The sequence below is a fragment of the Dipodomys merriami genome, unplaced genomic scaffold (genome assembly GCF_024711535.1).
Source record: "Dipodomys merriami isolate MVZ:Mamm:240054 unplaced genomic scaffold, mDipMer1.0.p SCAF_5, whole genome shotgun sequence".
Classification (NCBI taxonomy): domain Eukaryota; kingdom Metazoa; phylum Chordata; class Mammalia; order Rodentia; family Heteromyidae; genus Dipodomys; species Dipodomys merriami.
In genome coordinates, this window is record NW_027206068.1 from 52131088 (window position 1) to 52150180 (window position 19093).

Here is a 19093-nt window from a genome sequence, read left to right on the forward strand (position 1 = left end):
CAGAATATATGCAGACTGGATCTTAAAAGAGTATAGTACATCCAGGGAACTATCATCAGTTCTGGATGGCTGAGATTCAGAATGAAATGAGCATGGATTCAAGACAGTTATTGGCACATTGTGGGAGCTATTATAATTCATTCTGGCTGGAAACAAAGGGCTGTATGGTGAGCACTGAACTGGAATAGGACTGTTCTATCAAGAAGAATCTCCCTCCCATTAAGGAACTTGAACTTCCATGAAACTCTCTGGAGGGGTTTTAATTTGGGAGTCGTGATGTAATCAGATTTGTACTTTGCAAAGATGTGTCTGGTTCCAACATATAATAGGAATAATTAAAGAAGGGGCAAGGCTGGTGGCAGAGAGATCTTTGAGAAGGTCATGGCAGTGGTTAGGAGAGCATGGTGATCTGCTAGGCAGGAGGAGGTAGGGAAAAGAGCACATTGCCTTTGAGTCAACCAGAAAACACAATGGATCAGTCACTATATAATATGAAATGTAAGGAAAAAGTTATGCTTCTGTGTGTGTCTGTGTGTCTGTGTGTGCTTGCGTGTACGCATGTACATGCTGGATAGCCATGGGGCTTAAACTCAGGGCCTGGGCACTGTCCCTAACCATTTTTTGCTCAATGCTAGCAATCTACCATCTTAGCCACAGCACCATTTTTGGTTGAGTCTCCTCAGCTTTCCTACCTGGGATTGCTTTGAGTTGTGATCCTTAAATCTCAGCTCCTAAATAGGTTGGACTACAGGTATGAGCCATCAGCACCCAGCAATGCCAAAATGTTGTAACATTTATTTTATGTAATTATTTTTTTAATTTATAGCCAGTTAATTGAGGTATAATTGACACACAAAATTATATGTATTTGTCATATACAATGTGAAATAATTACCATAATCAAGTTAATATGTCCATTAATTTTCATAGTTATCATTTGTATATGTATATGGTAACTTTTAAGATCTACTCTCTGAGCAATTTCCATCATACAGCACAATCTTATTTAATATCATCACCCTGTTGTACAATAACTCTCCATAACTTACACATCCTGACTAACTTTGACCAGCAGTGGGAAGGTTCTCATTTTTCTTTCCTCATGCGTTGTTTTTTCTTTTCTTTTCTTTTTTTTAATTGTGAAAATACTGTACAGAGGGCTTACAATTACATGGGCAAGGTAATGAGTACATTTATTATCAAGCATTGTAGCCTCCTCCTTTGTTTCCCCTTCCCATTCCTTCCCATCTCCCAACCCCCAACCCCCCACACCACCCTGCTGGCCAAAATTGTAAAGTTCGTTTTTCGGCATAATGACTTGTACATCTCAGTGTTGCAATGCTCCACCTGTATCCCTATTTAAACAATTTGTTTTTTCCCTTCCCCTCCACGAATTATACCAACATCAAATAAAGTGAAAGCAGGGGTTATACCGTGGGGGAGGGACATACAAAGCAACAAAGAAATCATCTTATAAATATGTTAGAAACAATCGCATGAAAGAAACAAACATTTGAATACTTATCTTGGGGTTCATTTCACCTAACATCAACTTATCTGGCCTTTTCTGCTTGTCTCAGACATATACTAGTTATTGCAAATAAGGGAAACCATGGAACCTATGTTTCTTTGGGCCTGGCTTACTTCACTTAATATAATTTTTTCAAGTCTTTCCATTTCCTAACAAATGGGGCAATGTCATTCTTTCTGATGGAGGCATAGAATTCCATTGTGTATATATACCACATTTCTTGATCCATTCATCTACTGAGGGGCATCTGGGTTGGTCCCATATCTTAGTTATGGTAAATAATGCTGCAATAAACATAGTTGTGTTGGTAGCTTTAGTATGGTCTTGTTTGTGATCATGTGTGTAAATGCCCAAAAGTGGGATTGCTGGGTCATAGGGGAGCTCTATGTGGAGTCTTTTGAGGAACCTCCATACTACTTTCCAAAGTGGTTGAACAAGTTTACACTCCCACCAACAATGTAGTAGGGTTCCCTTCTGTCCACATCCCATCCAGCATCTGTTGTTATTAGAGTTCTTGATTATAGCCATTCTAACTGGAGTGAGGTGGTATCTCCATGTTGTTTTGATTTGCATTTCTTTTATGGCTAGGGAGGTTGAGCATTTCTTCATGTGTCTATTGGCCATCCTTCTTTCCTCTTCAGAGAAGTTTCTCTTTAAGTCTTTAGACCACTTATTAATTGGGCAGTTGTTTCTTTGAGGATTTGTTTGTGGGGGATTTAATTTTTGGAGTTCCAGATATATTTTAGATATGAGACCCTTGTCCATTGTATGGCTAGTGAAGATCTCCCAATCTGTGAGCTTTCTATTGATCTTGCTAGCTATGTCCTTTGTCATGCAGAAGCTCTGCAATTTCATGCAATCCCATTTTTCCAAACCTTTCTTTGATTTGTTGTGTTTCTGGGTCTCTGTTAAGAAAATTTCTGCCTGTGCCAAAGAGACCTATGGTTTCTCCTATTCAATCCTGTAATGTTTTCAGAGTGTCTGCTTTGACTCCGAGGTCTTTGATCCATTTGGAGTTGATTCTGGTGCAGGGTGATATATAAGGATCTAGCTTTAGTTTTCTACAAGCCTTGTTCTTTCTTGGGCAGTGCAAGGCCCTGAGTTCAAATCCCACGTTAAAACACCCCCCCACTATGAATTTTCCATTTGTAAATATTATAAAAACAACCTGTGCATGAATGGTATTGAGAATTCCATGACCAACTTAAAAAAATGTTTAGCAGTGTATTTGTTTTCATGGACATGGTGCCTTCCAGCGATCAATCCTAAATAAGCAAATCTTGGGAAAACCACTCACCTTTCTTAACTCATTTGAGAATTAGGTAAGTCAGAAAAATTCTTTATCGATTTCTTCCCAAATTATTTTCTCTCTCTTTCCCCTTGGGGAGAATCTCTATTTCCTTCCCTAAAGCCTCAAATTTAAAATGGAAGTCCAAGATCTGGTGAGCAGTCAGCACAAGGACAAGCCTGGTCCAAAGACAGCTTTGAGCCTCAATGGATTGTGGCAGGAAGGTCAGAGGCAATGAGAGCTTAAGTACAAAGCCCATCTCCTGTTCCTAAGGAAATGAACTACAAAACAGAAGCTACAATATGGACCTTTAGATTTGAGGAAATTCAGATCACCTACCAGTGTACGAAGAAAGTACCAAGGAGTCTCCTCATGCATCGCAGGCACTGGATTTCTCTCAGCATTTTGGTTAAGCACTTAGAGAAAATAACTAGAGAGTTAACAGCTTCTAAATATCAATTCTTAGGCAAATTAAGTAAAAATCATGTACAGAAATCTGAAACAAATACCCCATAACAATCCACTAGATTGCATGAGTATTTTGAAATTCTGAAATATACTATCTGGAAATCTATAGTTGCATGGATCTAATGTGGAAACAGAAGAAAATCAATCAGATTATTTGTTCCAAATCTCTAGTATGTTTGACATAAATGTTGTAACACAGTTCCTATACAGCTCTTCGGCTGTAGCGGACTCCAGGAAATTCTACTTAGGATTTTAGTCCTTAGTATATGTCCTCAAACACATTCAATTAAATCACTGCTCTCTACAGCTCTTCTTGAAAATGCTATGAATCTATGTACTAAACAAAAACAGGGATATTAGCAGTTTCCCTCATGAGTCCATACATATACAAGTATATGGCAATATAGAACAGTATAAAATGAGTTTAATATTAGTGACCAAAAGCCCAGAGCACCCATTTTTGTTCTTTTGTCAATTCCAGTAAACTTGTTTTAGAATTTGTTTTCTGCCCAAACTCTGGTTAATACCAGGCAGAGAAGGAGAATGATTTTTTTTTTCAAAGTTAAGTAAAATTCTCACTTCTCATGCTTTCTAGCAAGGCTTCTGCCCCTAACCAGTATTTCTAGTCATAGTTCTCTTTAGATGAAGTTTAACTTAGATCAACAAATTATCTTAACTAATAAACAGAACCCCAATTTTAATTTAGGAACCTTTTAGTGTCTATTTTCTCCTGTGGAAATTTATTTCTGCCAATAGATATCATACAGCTCTCTGCTGCTTTCTGAGACACACACCCAAATGGACAGTAGATATATGTGAAATGTTTAATTCATTTTCACATTTTCTCTCCCTCTGTAATACTTCTTAACTCTCTTATATTCTCTCATCCACTCTGCCTTTTCCTTTTCCTTGGCTCCCTACTGCTTCCTTCTGTTTCCACTCACAACTCCCTCCTTGTGCACGAAGCACAAATATTTAGAGGTATAATATTCAGTGATTTTTAAATGTTAATAACATGAGTGTTAAACATCTGATGATTTACTGTTAAAGAAATGCTTTACTGAATGACATTACCCTAATGCTCATGTTCCTTTAGTCCTAACTTCTTACCACCTCCCTTACCAAAAACATCTGCAGTGTCAAGGTTGTTCTAAAAGTGATAAGCCAGCCATAAAATAAGTTTATGGTATTTTCCTATCTTCAAAGTTACAGGAAGCTCAAATGTACTCTGTAAATATTGCAAAATTACCCAGGACCATTAACTGTAACACTGTACTCTTTCTTTCAAGTTCTCTCTCTTTCAAGATAATAACATCCTGTATTTTTGTCCTGTTATGTGTTCAATTCAGAGTTATCCGTGTTCTATTAGCAAATCTTCCTTAACAACTTCTGGGTTTTTTGGTCTGGTTGAATAATGTTAGCTAGTAAACTTTAACTGATTTTTAAATATGTAAATTGATAAACATGTAAAAAGGACACAAATCCCATTGAGTATGTTATATGCTCCTTAATAATAAATGAATTTTATTATTTATTATTATTTATTATTATTTTAATAATAATTATTTTAATAATAATACTTTGGGGCTGGGAAGGTGGCTCAGTGGTAGAGCACTTGCCTTGTGCATGAGGCCCTGGGGTTCGATTCCTCAGCACCACATAAGAAACAAAAGCTGGAAGTGGTGCTGTGGCTCAAGTGGCAGAGTGCTAGCCTTGAGCTGAGGGACAGCACCAAAGCCCAGAGTTCAGGCCCACGACCAAAAAAATAAATAAAATAAAATAAAATAAATATATGAAAACTTTGACCCTCTCTACTAGTCTTTATCTGAGTATTTTCAAGTGTTTTACTATCTTGAACAAACCCAGGGTGTTGTGTGCACAGAATCCTTTGAAATTGCCCTTTGCCTTTTAACTTAGCGTATTGTAAAAAATAGTCAGCCCAAAAGAGTAAGTATTCTGATGAGCAGCTCAAACACTGGACGGCACTGACATCATGGACTAATATGCATATTCTTGGGCATTGGCCAACTTTTTCTGAGTAAGCATAGGAGCAGCATATTTTGATAAGATCTCAACTGGCCTAGGGATCACATCTAAGAGCTAATTATTCAGATATTTGATTTTTTAATCTTATGCTGAGCAGATTAGTAAAAACTGAAATGGTAGTGGAGAATAATTTGAAGGAAAAATTTTAAGTTCTCATTCAATGAGAAAAATAATTGATCACAATAGCTTATAAATGACTACATTTTTTTTGTTTCATTAAAAAAAACCCGGCAGTTAATTTTTTTATGAGGTCAAATCATACCTAGTACCTTAAATCCAATGGATGAGATTTTCCCTCCATCTTTTGTGTAGATTACTTAAAAAAGAATGCTGGGGAATTCATAGTGTGATTAAGGAGAAACAACATATATCCCCAGGTATAAGGTTTCTGTGAGCAGTGCATGCTCTTATGGGCTTTACAAAAACTTGTGTTAGCACAAAGCATTATAACTTTCTTTAGATTGTAACTTTCACATAAGGGACAATCTATTGTGATGTCAGAAAACCAACACCCTCAAAGACAAATATATTACTAGAGTTGAGTACCCGTAAGAATCGGCAAAGATAAATGTTTAACAGTGTTTAAACAGAGTGTTTATGTTCAATCAAATAGAGAAAGCCAAACACTAATGAAGAAATCTTCAAATGAACAATAAACTAGGTAATCAGAACAGGTACTTGCATTAATAGCAGGATATTGGTATTACTAGTGTATTTGTTTTACAAATAATGTGAACAATCCACTGTTTGGTGGCATTTCTGTAACAGCAGCTTCCCGTTATGATCTTTTTAGTGCTTATTAAAGTTATCCAAGTGTATACCTACCTCTCACTTCACAAGTATGATAGTCCAGAAAAGAGGCCAGAAACCGTAGCTCAGAATATTAAAGCTTTTCAGATACAGGAATCCTTTATTTTTGTATTTAGGAAAGATACTAATATCTCTCCTAGACAGAAATTTTCACATGGAAACATCCCTGTTTTATTAAACTGCATCGTTAGGGGCCTTGACAAAGTCTTTTGGGATTTTTTTTCCCTTCATCCTTCTCAGCATCATTCTGATACAAAACTGTAAGCTTCTGTATATAGATGAAATATATATATATATATATATATATATATATATATATATATATACTTTCCCTCATTTAAATTAATTTGTACATGTATATACATAAGATTGTTAATGATCAGTACTTATATAGTTTTAAATGTTGCATGTATGTCATAATTTGGGCATATAATTGTTTTTATTAGCATATATTAATTGTACAAAATAATGGATTTCATTATGACATTTCTATCCATGTAGATAATGTATCTTGATTATAATTAGCTGAATATGTTTGTTTTTACTGTTAAAACATAGTCTAGTGGAAATTTCAAGACAACTATTATGTGGTCATCATAAAAGCAAAGCAACCTTCTATCTCACCCACAATTATTTTATAATAATGTTTTAAGAGGAACAATAAAATATCATAGCGCAGAGTGAAATAAAACAAAACAAAAGCTGAATGGCCAACTTAGCAGTTGATAGTATTTGCAAGATGAGCAAACAATTCAAGATTCTGTCTGAGACCATCATATCTACTTTGACTTCATCTTTTAGAATCAGTTTTCTGGGGTTGGGAAGGTGGCTCAGTGGTAGAGTGCTTGTCTTGCATGCATGAGGTCCTGGGTTTGATTCCTCAGCCACACACATAAGCAGAAAAAGCTGGAAGTGGCGCTGTGGCACAAGTGGTAAAGCACTAGCCTTGAGCTGAAGAGCTGAAGGACAGTGCCCAGGCCCAGAGTTCAGACAAAAAAAAAGTAAGAGTCACTTCCTAAAACTTGACTTTTAGTTTAATAGCACATGGCCACATGCATGGCAGTTCCAATAGCAGTACATCTGTTAAGGTCATGAAGACCTGAGCATTTGATTCTAAGAGCAGTGTTTACCTATACATGATCCCTTGTATATTCTCTGTAATAAAGGCTATGCCATTAGCCCTTAAGAATCTGTATTTGCTCTAATGAGAAAATGGGGGCACATAACCCCATTGAGTAAACATTCTACTCAAGACCAAATGGAAAGGAATACAATGTTCAGATCACTGGGAAATCTTCATTAGAAAATTCTAGGAATCAGTAGTGCCTGGGAGTACATTATGGACTAGTATTATTCTATCTAGTATCAGGTCACTTGAAGTATTTACAACCATCAAAGGAAAATACTACTGTATTGTCCTCTGGCAGAGTCTGTCCCAAAGCTACTTGTTAGTGGTTAGTAGAGACAAAGCTTCAAACAGGCAGGCTATCTTCCTCCTCCCTGCCCTCCCCCCCCCCCCGTTATTGTTAAACTATTTGTTCTCTCTCTCTCTTTCTCTCTTACTCACAAATTAAACACATTTTATTAGTTCACAAAAACAGAAACAAAATATAGACCTTAAACGCTATAGTTTTTATTTTAAAATAAATTAATTTTGCTACTATCACAAGTATTAAAAGAATGGTACACAAAGCAAACCACAGCATAATTAATTCTTTTGCTAAGACAAAAGTTCAATGCTTTAAAAATTCAGAATCTTAAAATATATACTATATATTAAATAAAGAACATATCTAGTGTTAGACAGCAAGTGAAATATTTCCAATATATCACAAGAAAGTAAAATGATTTTTTAAAAATTATTATTTCTGATACCGACTAAAAATAGTATTAGTATAGTAACAACATGTCTTGTCCTTTAGTAGTGATTGTCAGTGCTTAGAAAGATTGAGCCATATATGTTTCCTACTTTGCTCAAGTTTTGTTTTGAATTTAAAATATTCTATTTGAATTGTTAAAATTTATTTAATTTCCAGTTATTTTGTGAATTTTCATGACATGAGATTTAAAAATAGGTATCTAGGCTTCTCAAAGCTAAACATACTTTTATCCTTTATTAAGAAAATAATATAGTGAAATTTCCTTTCAATTGTCCTTGAAAGAGTAAATTGGAGGTAAGTGAACTTTGGCATAGTCATAGTGATTGGGGTTATATAAGGGATCTATGGCTAATCTACATATATATTATTATACCCACAAATATGTCTGTCTATTTTACTTTTCTATTCAATTGTTATTAATGACCATGAACAACATTATAAAATGAGAATGATATTTTACTTCTTAGAGCAATCTCTATTAAGCAATCTTTATTAAAAACTTTAGATGAAATGTTTAAAATTTCAACTGTGGATAAAGCAATGATACCCAGTTGCATTTGAAGGAAGATGCATTTTATAATTTTAGAGTCAATGAACCATGAACCTCTTTAACTTTTTGATTTTGGTAATAGGATATCTCAAAGTTTGCAGAGAAAGACAACATAGTTCTTGGAGAAGGTGGAATCACACTGAGTGGAGGTCAACGTGCAAGAATTTCTTTAGCAAGGTGAATATTTGATTATTGGTTCAGTAAAAAATTTGATGTATATATCATGTGTGGAAAATATTAGAGACATTTCTCTATTATTGTTTTATATTCTGTTTCAGGAGTTGAAAATTTCGTGGGAGGAGCATATGGCTAGTGAGTTAAGAACTATAGTTAATCATATGGTATTCAGAATTGGTAAAGATGCACAGATCATCCCATGACAAAACAAGAAACCTTTGTGTATTGTGTGTGTGTGTGTGTGTGTGTGTGTGTGTGTGTGTGTGTGTTTGCAAGTACTTGCAGTGTATGCCCACGTACATTAATCTCTCTCTTTTGTCCTAAAGCCACCAGTATCCAATCATTGGAGCTCAACCTTTATTACTTTATCTAATCCTAATCATCTAATTACTAATAATATAATGACATAGTGTTCAGATTTGAAGATGATGACATTTTTCCAAAGCGCATTTCCTTATTTTTGTACTTGTGCATCTGTTTGCCTTATGATGTGGTTTACTACAAACAGAAAACTGAAATTCTTCAGAGATTAAGAAAAGTGAAGATAAATTTGTTAATACCATCCTACACTTCCTTTTCTCCATTCCCCTCAATGCATATACATAACTGCTTTAGGCTTCCACTTATGTTTTTTAGTTCAGACAAACATGAATTTTTTTCAAAAAGGTTATTAATAATTATTATAACAGAAATAGTGAAGCAAATGAAGAAAGTCAGTTTAATGTTTGTAATCTTTAAAGTAAAATGAGACAAGCACACCTGACATTGTGGAAGTCGGAGATACTTTGGGAGTGACGTGTTTGGTCTATGCAGAAGCACATATAGTTAATTTTGGTCAATAAGTAAATATCATTTTAAATTGTAACTTTCTGTTTAAAAATAATGATTAGAGATGTGGGATGTCAAATGTTCCTACAGTTTTATTCAACAAAATTCTTCCCACTGTGTTTCCAAGGTTGTTGAAAGATCACATTAATTCACTGATGAATTGGCTCCTTTCTCTTCTCCTGCTTCCAAAAGCTGAAACAACCAAAAACAAAAGGTCACTAAGTACTTGATGCAAGTACCTACTGCCATTGTCAGGTGCAGTGTAGTATCGTGTGTGTGTGTGTGTGTGTGTGTGTGTGTGTGTGTGTGTGTGTGTGTGTGTGTGTGTGTGTGTGTGTGTGTATAATCTAAATTTTCAATACAACTTTGCAAAGAAAATTTCAGGTAAGAATAGCCACACAGAAAAAAAGAGTCAGTATGTGAGCCAGGTCAACTTGACTCTATACTAATCCATGCCTTGATCTTGAAATTACACTGTAAAGTAATAGATTTAAAAAATGGAAATGGATGAACAGATTAATGAACAAATCATGAACCAGAGACTTAGCCTTAAGCATTCCATTTTAGATCCAGGTAAGGTTTAGCATTTGGCTTCTAGACATTCAACATAGCTTTTGTATTTACCTATTTAAGATTTGCTCCTGTTGTAATGCACACATATTTTAAATTGTGACTAAAATTGTTTTTGCTTTCAGAATTGTACCTGTGTATTATAAGAATATAATTTGTAAGCACTTTAGAAACTGTGTTCATAGATATGGAATAAGCTGTCTTTTTTCTGTTACTAATAATACACAGACTAGGTAAATCATAAAGAAAAGAGATTTCTTTTGATCCACAGTTCTGACCTAAATTAAGAAGACTTGTCAGAGTCCTAAGACAATACAGTGAATCACATTGTAAGAAACAGGGAACTTGTGTGTGCACACGCATGTGTGTGTGTGTGTGTGTGTGTGTGTGTGTGTGTGTGTGTGATAGTCCCTGAGCTCTCTCTTTCTCTCTTTTTTTCATGAAGTCACTATAATCTCACTATAAGGACTCAGTCTTGATGCTTATATTAGGTCCTTTCACAGATATCATCTCTAAACATGGTAGTTGGATTATGTTTCTTCTCTTCTAATACCTTACAAGGGAAGTGAAACTCCAGTATGAGTTTTGGAGAAACTGTATTGAGACCATAGCAGAGAGACATGCACATAATGTGGACAAAGAAAGACCTTGAAGTCACATTTTGGTGGAGACCTTTGCCCTCCCATACCGTCTTCCAAGTAATTTACAACATCAAGGTTCTTTTAGATTTTTATGTTTACTTTGAACTTTAACAATATTACCTGAAGCATTTAAATGTTTTGATGAGATTATCTCATGACTTTTTTAAACCAACTCAATGGAGTTTTTACTTGTGAAATTTTATTTCGTAATGTAAAAAAGTAAAATGCATACAAATATCTGTTCTCAATTATTTATCCTTTCCTTTATTTTTTTTTTTTGCCATTACACTCAGGGATGTGATTAATTATGGAGGACTGCAGGTTAGAGTCAGCAACATGGAAAAGGAGTGAAGCAGAGCTTAGGAAATCCCAGGCAGAGATCTAGTTGTCTCTCCTAAGGATTTTCATGCATAACATTTTATTCTGTCAACAATGATGCATTTTGCAAATGTAGAAGCTTGCCTGAGCCTTGGGGTCCAGAGCTCTTGATTAGATCAGTTTCATAGGTGCACAGTCTCTTCAGATATTAGTTATCCCTTCTCCAGCTCCCAGATGTCAAACTAATGCCATGTGGTCAAAGCCTCATGCATATAGAAACACTCTTAGCAGGCAGGATATTTGAAGGTGGAGAGGTCATTTCCAAGGTGTTAGCTAAGAACCAGTTCTTTCTTTGCCATCTGCATAATTTGAATAAAAGGCTGCTGTTAACCCTTTCCCAAGCATTTCTTTTGTTTTCCTTTCCTTCTTCTTTGAAAGTTTATGTAAGGGTCTCAAAGACAGACAATACAGAGCAAAATGAAGCATCAGTTATAAAGCCACAACCACTGTTATCAATTTGGTGATTGTACTTATCACTTTGAAAATCACTAAAATATAATTTCTCTAAGGGATCCCATTTGTTGGTTGCCTTTACATTTTGCCATTGAAATAGTCTCCTTTCATTGTTTTCTCAGCAAAATGGGAGCTCATTGAAGGGCAGTGACTTCTTAGCATTTCCAGCCTGTGATTCCTGCCTCTAAATAAATACTATTATTTTGTTATTTCAAATTGAATTATATCATGCAAGTCAGTCTGTAACTTGTGCTCATTTATGCTACTTAGAGTCAACAAAACTTCTTTAGCATTTGTTTTAGTGTTGTTTTTAAAAGTGTTATTAAAAGCCATGAAAATCACTCATGATGTCTCTTTAACCTTCATTTGATATAATCTACACTATTAAAGTCATACATGAAAGAAGCTTCTACCAGGGCTACTTTACCCTGTGTTTCTAAGTGTTATTCTCATGAATGCATGTAGTAGACTGTCTAAAAATATCATGTGTATTAAATGTAATGAGAGATGTTGAGGAAAATCTAATTTAATTTCAATTTTCTTTTTAGAGCAGTATACAAAGATGCTGATTTGTACCTCTTAGACTCTCCTTTTGGACACCTAGATGTTCTAACTGAAAAACAAATATTTGAAAGGTATGTTATTTGAATAAGTTACTTATAATGCTAATATTAAAGGACAAAAATTACTATAGCCTCTACATTTTATGGACATTTTATCTCTTGTAAGCATATGTACCCACGTTATTGTGACTCTGTAGTTAAAGATCACTTAAAACATTTTCTGGTTACCATTTGGTAAATCTATTTCTTACAATGCTATAGTATTAGAGCAACTATTATGTCTGTATATATAGTCTGTGACAAATCTTTTATTATTTGTATTGTTTATTGTACCTAAAATTTTTACTTACTTTAGTTGTTAGAGTATTTTATTCTCTCTCTCTCTTTAGATGGTAAGCTACTAACAGAAGAACACAGCAGAATGGCTTAGTGGTTTAATAGTGATTACTCAAACTAAGTAGCCACTTCAATGTTTCCTTAGATCTCAGTCACACAGAGCTCAGGGTTTATATTCCCTGGCTATCCTAGTAGACTTTAATAGGTGTGAAGTCCCTAAAAGCAGGAGTTAGTTATGTGACTTGATTTCAAACTTTCAAAGTGGTTTTATGGACTATAAAATAGTTATTAAGAGAGTAACTATTACACTCTACTAGAAATAATTTTCAATGAATAAGGCTATACTTAGTTCAGGTTTTTCTTTAATCTATCCTCAAGAGATGTGAAATATTCTATGTCCGCTTTCTTTCTTTTATCATATACTAAATATTTAGGCCTTATTCTACTACATTAAAACATAAAGCCAAGAGGGATGGGAAGGTGGCTCAGTGGTAGAGCGCTAGCCTTGAGCTGAAGAGCTGAGGGGCAGTGCTCAGGCCCAGAGTTCAGGCCCCACGACCGGACCCCCCCCCAAAAAAAAAAAACCACATAAAGCCAAGGAAAACATTTGTCCAGGCATTATTTTTCCCTAAGGTACAATTTTGTGGCTTTATTTTGCTTGGTATTTTCAGTGTGTGTGTTTGTGTGTGTGTGTGTGTGTGTGTGTGTGTGTGTGTATGTGTGTGTGTGTGTGTGTGTGTGTGTGTGTGTGTGTGTGTGTAGACATATTAAAATAATTTGTCCATCATAAATCCCAGATATCTCATCTCAGCTGTGGGAATGGCATGCCAACTCCCACCAATACAATCTCCACTCAAATCCTTCCCAGTTCTCATTTTTACTCAGAAGTTTCCAAACCAGTCACTATAATCTTAATATGCTCAGCATGAAATATAAGAGGAAATCAATTGAAAAAGTCAAGGAACAAAGTAGATCTGACATTTTGAAAATATGTGGAGATGAAGGCATTGAAGTTTAGATGCCCTCCCCATTTCCTGGGGAAGTAAACTAGACAAAATGTAAATGCTTTATTGGAAATAAGACACTACCAAATATCAACATTTTAATTTCTTTCTGGGTCTGTTCAGCATTACAATATAGCATCTGTTTCATGCTGTAGAATTAAAAGCTCCATATTATTTATTATAGAGAGTTTACTATCAGAATCACTTTAAGTAGAGTAACAAAATGGTTTGATAGAGATTTTTATGTGATGAAACATTGCTAAAACGACATACATATATTTTATAATGAAATACTTATGAAATTGATATCGTATTTATATCTTTTTATATTCTTAAAGCTGTGTCTGTAAATTGATGGCTAACAAAACTAGGATTTTGGTCACTTCTAAAATGGAACATTTAAAGAAAGCTGACAAAATATTAATTTTACATGAGGGTAGCAGCTATTTTTACGGGACATTTTCTGAACTCCAAAACCTACGGCCGGACTTTAGTTCAAAACTCATGGGATTTGATTCTTTCGACCAGTTTAGCGCGGAAAGAAGAAATTCAATCCTCACGGAGACCTTACGCCGTTTTTCCTTAGAAGGAGACGTTTCTGCCTCCTGGAATGAATCCAGAAAACAATCTTTTAAACAGAGTGGAGAGTTTGGAGAAAAGAGAAAGAACTCTATCCTCAATTCAATCAACTCCGTAAGGAAATTTTCAGTGGCACAGAAGCCTCCTTTACAGATCAACGGCATCGAAGAGGATTCTGATGAGTCCCTAGCAAGAAGACTGTCCCTGGTTCCAGATTCTGAGCCGGGAGAGGGAATTCTGCCTCGCAGCAACATGATCAACGCGGGCCCCACGTTTCAGGGTCGGAGGAGACAGTCGGTTCTGAACTTAATGACACATTCACCTAGCCAGGGCCCGAGCATTCATCGCAGGACCACAGCCTCCACCAGAAAAATGTCTTTGGCTCCTCAGGCAAGCTTAACGGAGATGGATATTTATTCCAGACGCTTATCTCAAGAGAGTGGTGTAGACATCAGCGAAGAAATTAATGAAGAAGATTTAAAGGTACGTATTAACTATTAATTAATTTATTTTTTGCTCCAATTCCAAGACTGAAATTGAATGCAATGAAATATGGAGCCTGTGCCCTTCATTTAATGGAGTTGGGATAAAGTTTAAGACCTAGAAGGAAGGGGTGGAACGGGATGGGTGAGAATGTTCAAAGGGCTGGCATTGATCACCAGGCTCCGCATCCTCATCAACTGTTCTGTTCAATGGCAACCCCAAGCTTCTACCAGCTTCCATCTGGGCATTTTAGAGAGAGAGTTTCAAGGACTTTTCTGCTTGAGCTGGCTTTCAGCTGTGATCCTCCAGGCCTCAGCATCCTGAGTAATAAGATTGCATGCCTGAGCCCCAGGTACCTGGTAATTATATTTTACTAGATAATTTCTCTGCCTTGGATTGTTTATTATGGAAAGAGTTGTAATAAATTAACATATTTAACAGCATCGGTTATTTAAAAGCAGAATCACAAGTCATTCAATATCTCCAGACTAGAATTTTTCCTTTGTGAAATGAAGGAATAGGTGATTCCCCAAAGCACATACTCTCAGTACGCCCATAATGTTCAAAAGGTTTCTTAAAGAATAATTCATCAGTATGCTTTAGTATACACCTAAGTGAATATCGAACTATCTTGATTTGGAGCCTGTATATTTAGTTGCAAAGAATGATTTCCTTAACCAATAATAATTATTACTTTTTGATTGTTTCTATGCCTAGTAGCATATAGCTTAGTCCCTATTGCTATGCTAGAAGGTCACATCATGGTCCTCATCCACAGGCAAGGACACTAGACCCCAGAGAAGTTAAAACATTTGAGTGAGTTCAAACAGCTCTGAGGATGTCAGTGATGGAATCTGAATTCAAATACTAGCCTCTATTACTCCAAAATTGCTCCTTTTAACCATGATGCTTTATTCTAGTTTCACAGCACCATTGACTTGATCAGAGCAGGAACACTAATAATATAATGCCCACAATAATACAATTATACAGCCCAATGTATAGTTTTAGGATTTTTGAGAGTTTTAATACCTCTGTTTTCCAAAAGTTGTGTTGCTCCAATGGACATCATTTGGCTATTGAGTGACATAACATGTAGCGTTCATAATGATAGATATTTATTAAAATTCACTTAGCTTCAAAGCAATATTCCTGATTTTGATGCCTTCAAAAAAACTACAATGTCAGCTATGGAATGCTATTGTTTCATTGTGATAACTTGTTTCATTGTGATAACTGTGATTTGTTTTTCAGGAGTGCTTTTTTGATGATGTAGAGAGCATACCAGCAGTTACCACATGGAATACATACCTTCGATATATCACTATCCACAAGAACTTGATTTTTGTGCTAATTTGGTGCTTAGTTATTTTTCTGGTTGAGGTAAGGATATTTGGTTGTTAAATATTACTGCTATTTAAAGTTAAACTAAGACTAGTTTGGAAGGTGTATGCATTCATATATGCCCACACACATATGAATTTGTGTGTGTGTGTGTGTGTGTGTGTGTGTGTGTGTGTGTGTGTGTTTGTGTGTGGAATAGTTTTTAGTTTCTAGAAATTAGTATTTGGAATTGCTGTTGGTATTTTATAATTTTATTTATTTATTTATTTTTGTTGTGAAAATACTGTATAGAGGGGTGTTACAATTACATGGGCAAGATAATGAGTACATTTCTTATCACACAGAATAGGCTAAAACACAAAGACTGTATATGAAGAACTGTTTTTTGAAGTTATATGTATTTATTTTTTAAGTAGTTGTGAAAAGGAGTTTCAGTTCCACAAGTCAGATTATGAGTACAGTGCATCTGTGCTGCTCTTGAAAAGTCATTTTAAAATAAATTTTATTTTGTATAGTTAAGATATGTAACTTGTAAAAGATTCATATGGATTGTAAAGCAATTACTACAGTAAAGCAAATTTTAGCATATTCTTCATCTTAAATAGTTAACCCATTGTCTTTAGTTTGTAATGTCAGAGCAGTTAAAACCTATGCATTTATCAGGAATCTCAATTTTAGTAAAACTTAATTACCTGCAGTTCTCATGTACATTATACTTCATACATTATACTTCTAGATAGGAGGGATTAAAATTAAAAGAGTGATTAAAATACTCAAAGTAGATGATCTTTATATAAATTGAAATTAAACATTATAAACAATTCTGCACTAAGTACTAAGTTTATTTAACTGAATAGCATTATTTTTTTAAAAAATTTATTGTCAAAGTGATGTACAGAGGGGTTTCAGTTACATAAGTAAGGTAGTGATTACATTTCTTGTCTAACTTGTTACCCCTTCCCTCCGTTTTTCCCTCTTCCCCCACCCCCAACAGGAGCATTATTAAACATGCAAGCAGTTGCTCTTTAAATGACTGTTCTTCACAAAATGAGAAAAATATGTTTTTAATGTCTTAGAAACAATTTTACACAATCCTTTTAGAATTTTAGATCACCTCTTGCTTAAAAATTGTTTGTTACTTCTAGTGCCACCATTGTGTTTCTTTTTTATGCCCATGTAAATAGCAGAGTATTTTTATTTTATTTTGTGCTGGTACTGGGTGGGGCCTCAGGTCCCTAGGTTCTTACTACTACTAAGGCTCTATCTACTACTTCAGCCATACCTCCAGTTCCAACACCAAGGAATTTGTTGTTTGTTTGTTAAATTTTTAAAAGTTTGTCTTAGATGTGATTCTTCTCACACTGTCTTACCCTATGACACTGAACACAGTAGTTAATTTCCCTGAGAATGAATTTCCTTATCTGTAAAATGTGCTTGAAATGTTACTAGCTTGATGAGTAAAGAAACATTGTGATTATTAGGCACTTAATGAGGCACTTAGTGACAATTAGTAATTACTATCAACAAGTACAATTAGTAATTACAATTAGTATTACTAATTGTCATTATCATCAATATCCTTACTTTCATATCTTTATAAAGTTCAAGATATTTGGAGGTGAACAAATCTATAACAATGATATAATAAAAAGCTTAATAATTTCCTTTACACTTTAACAAAAATATAGGGTTGGATGATAAGGTATCTACACATGAGTAGTACATATTATATTGAAATATATTTTAAGTTTTATCCTATCAATCTCTACTAGTTACCTTGAATGACTAACATTAATATAAATGAAACCCAGCCTGAAACACATTTACTCTTAATAATCACTTTAACATTTTTTTTTATTGTGAACATACTGTACAGAGGGGTTACAATTACATGGGCAAGATAATGAGTACATTTCCTATCAAGCATTTTAGCCTCCTCCTTTGTTTACCCTTCCCATCCCTTCCCAGCCTCCCCCCATCCCCCCACCTAATCCTCCCCCCCCCCCCACCAAAGTTGTAAAGTTCGTTTTCGATGTGACAACTTGTACTTCTCATTGCTGCAACGGGTCCACCTGTATCCTTATTTAAACGACTTGTTTTTCCCCTTCCCCTCCACAAATTATACCTATATCAAATACAGTGAAAGCATGGGTTATACTGTGGGGGAGGGACATACAAAGCAACAAAGAAATAATCTTATAAATGCGTTAGAAACAAATGAATGAAACAAAAAAACATTTAAATACATATCTTAGGGTTCATTTTCCTAACATCACCTTATCTGACCTTTTCTGCTTGACTCATACATATACTAGATATTGCAAATAAGGGAAACCATGGAACCTATGTTTCTTTGGGCTTGGCTTACTTCACTTATTATAATTTTTTCCAAGTCTTTCCATTTCCTAACAATCGGGACAATGTCATTCTTTCTGATGGAGGCATAGAATTCCATTGTGTATATATACTACATTTTCTTGATCCATTCATCTCTTGAGGGGCATCTGGGTTGTTTCATTAATTGAAAGATTACTTGTGAACCTTCTGTATAAAAACAGAGTCTGAATTTGGGGGTAGTTTCTGTTGACTTGAAAGGCCTTTTCTCATGCTGGCTTCATAAAACTGAACTTACATCCTTTGTTAGAATGATCTAGAACATTGAGTGTTGAGTTGCTACACATAAGTCTGGTATTATTTCACTTAAGGAAAGGACAATCATCCTTTATCAACAAGCAAGAAGCTAAATTATCTAATCACCCATCATTATTTGAATACTCAAAATTATTGCAAAAACATCATTTGAGAGGACAAAAATGATGATCATGTACTTTGGGGGACAAGAAATAATCCAAACAATGATAAGTCTTTTGGGTTCAAAATCTTATAGGCACTACCCATCAAGTAGTTTCAAACTTTTGAAGAACAAAACATAGTAACAATAGAAAGTAGTAATTTCTAAGTTATGTACACAATTATCCACTGAAATAATTTGTTCACCAGTATTCACAATTCTGTTGTTTTCTTTGAATCAAAATGCATGTGGTTTTTCTTTGAGACTGAGCTACTTTATTAAAAGCAGAGTGCTCTATTTATAAATATTAGTAGAACAGTTCAGTAGTACTTCATGGTGTAGATCAAGAGTTGGTTTAGTTCTTTAGGGCCTC

At 34.9% G+C, this 19093-nt stretch overlaps 1 protein-coding gene across 1 annotated transcript in view; it reads left to right on the top strand.

The window, feature by feature from the left end:
* The window catches only part of Cftr (CF transmembrane conductance regulator), a 136792-nt gene that overhangs the window by 63307 nt on the left and 54392 nt on the right, over positions 1–19093 (top strand). The window contains exons 12-15 of the mRNA XM_069996626.1: positions 8656–8750; positions 12169–12255; positions 13862–14585; positions 15840–15968. Coding sequence (XP_069852727.1) covers positions 8656–8750; positions 12169–12255; positions 13862–14585; positions 15840–15968 — 1035 coding nt within the window. The remainder of the gene's footprint in view (positions 1–8655; positions 8751–12168; positions 12256–13861; positions 14586–15839; positions 15969–19093) is intronic.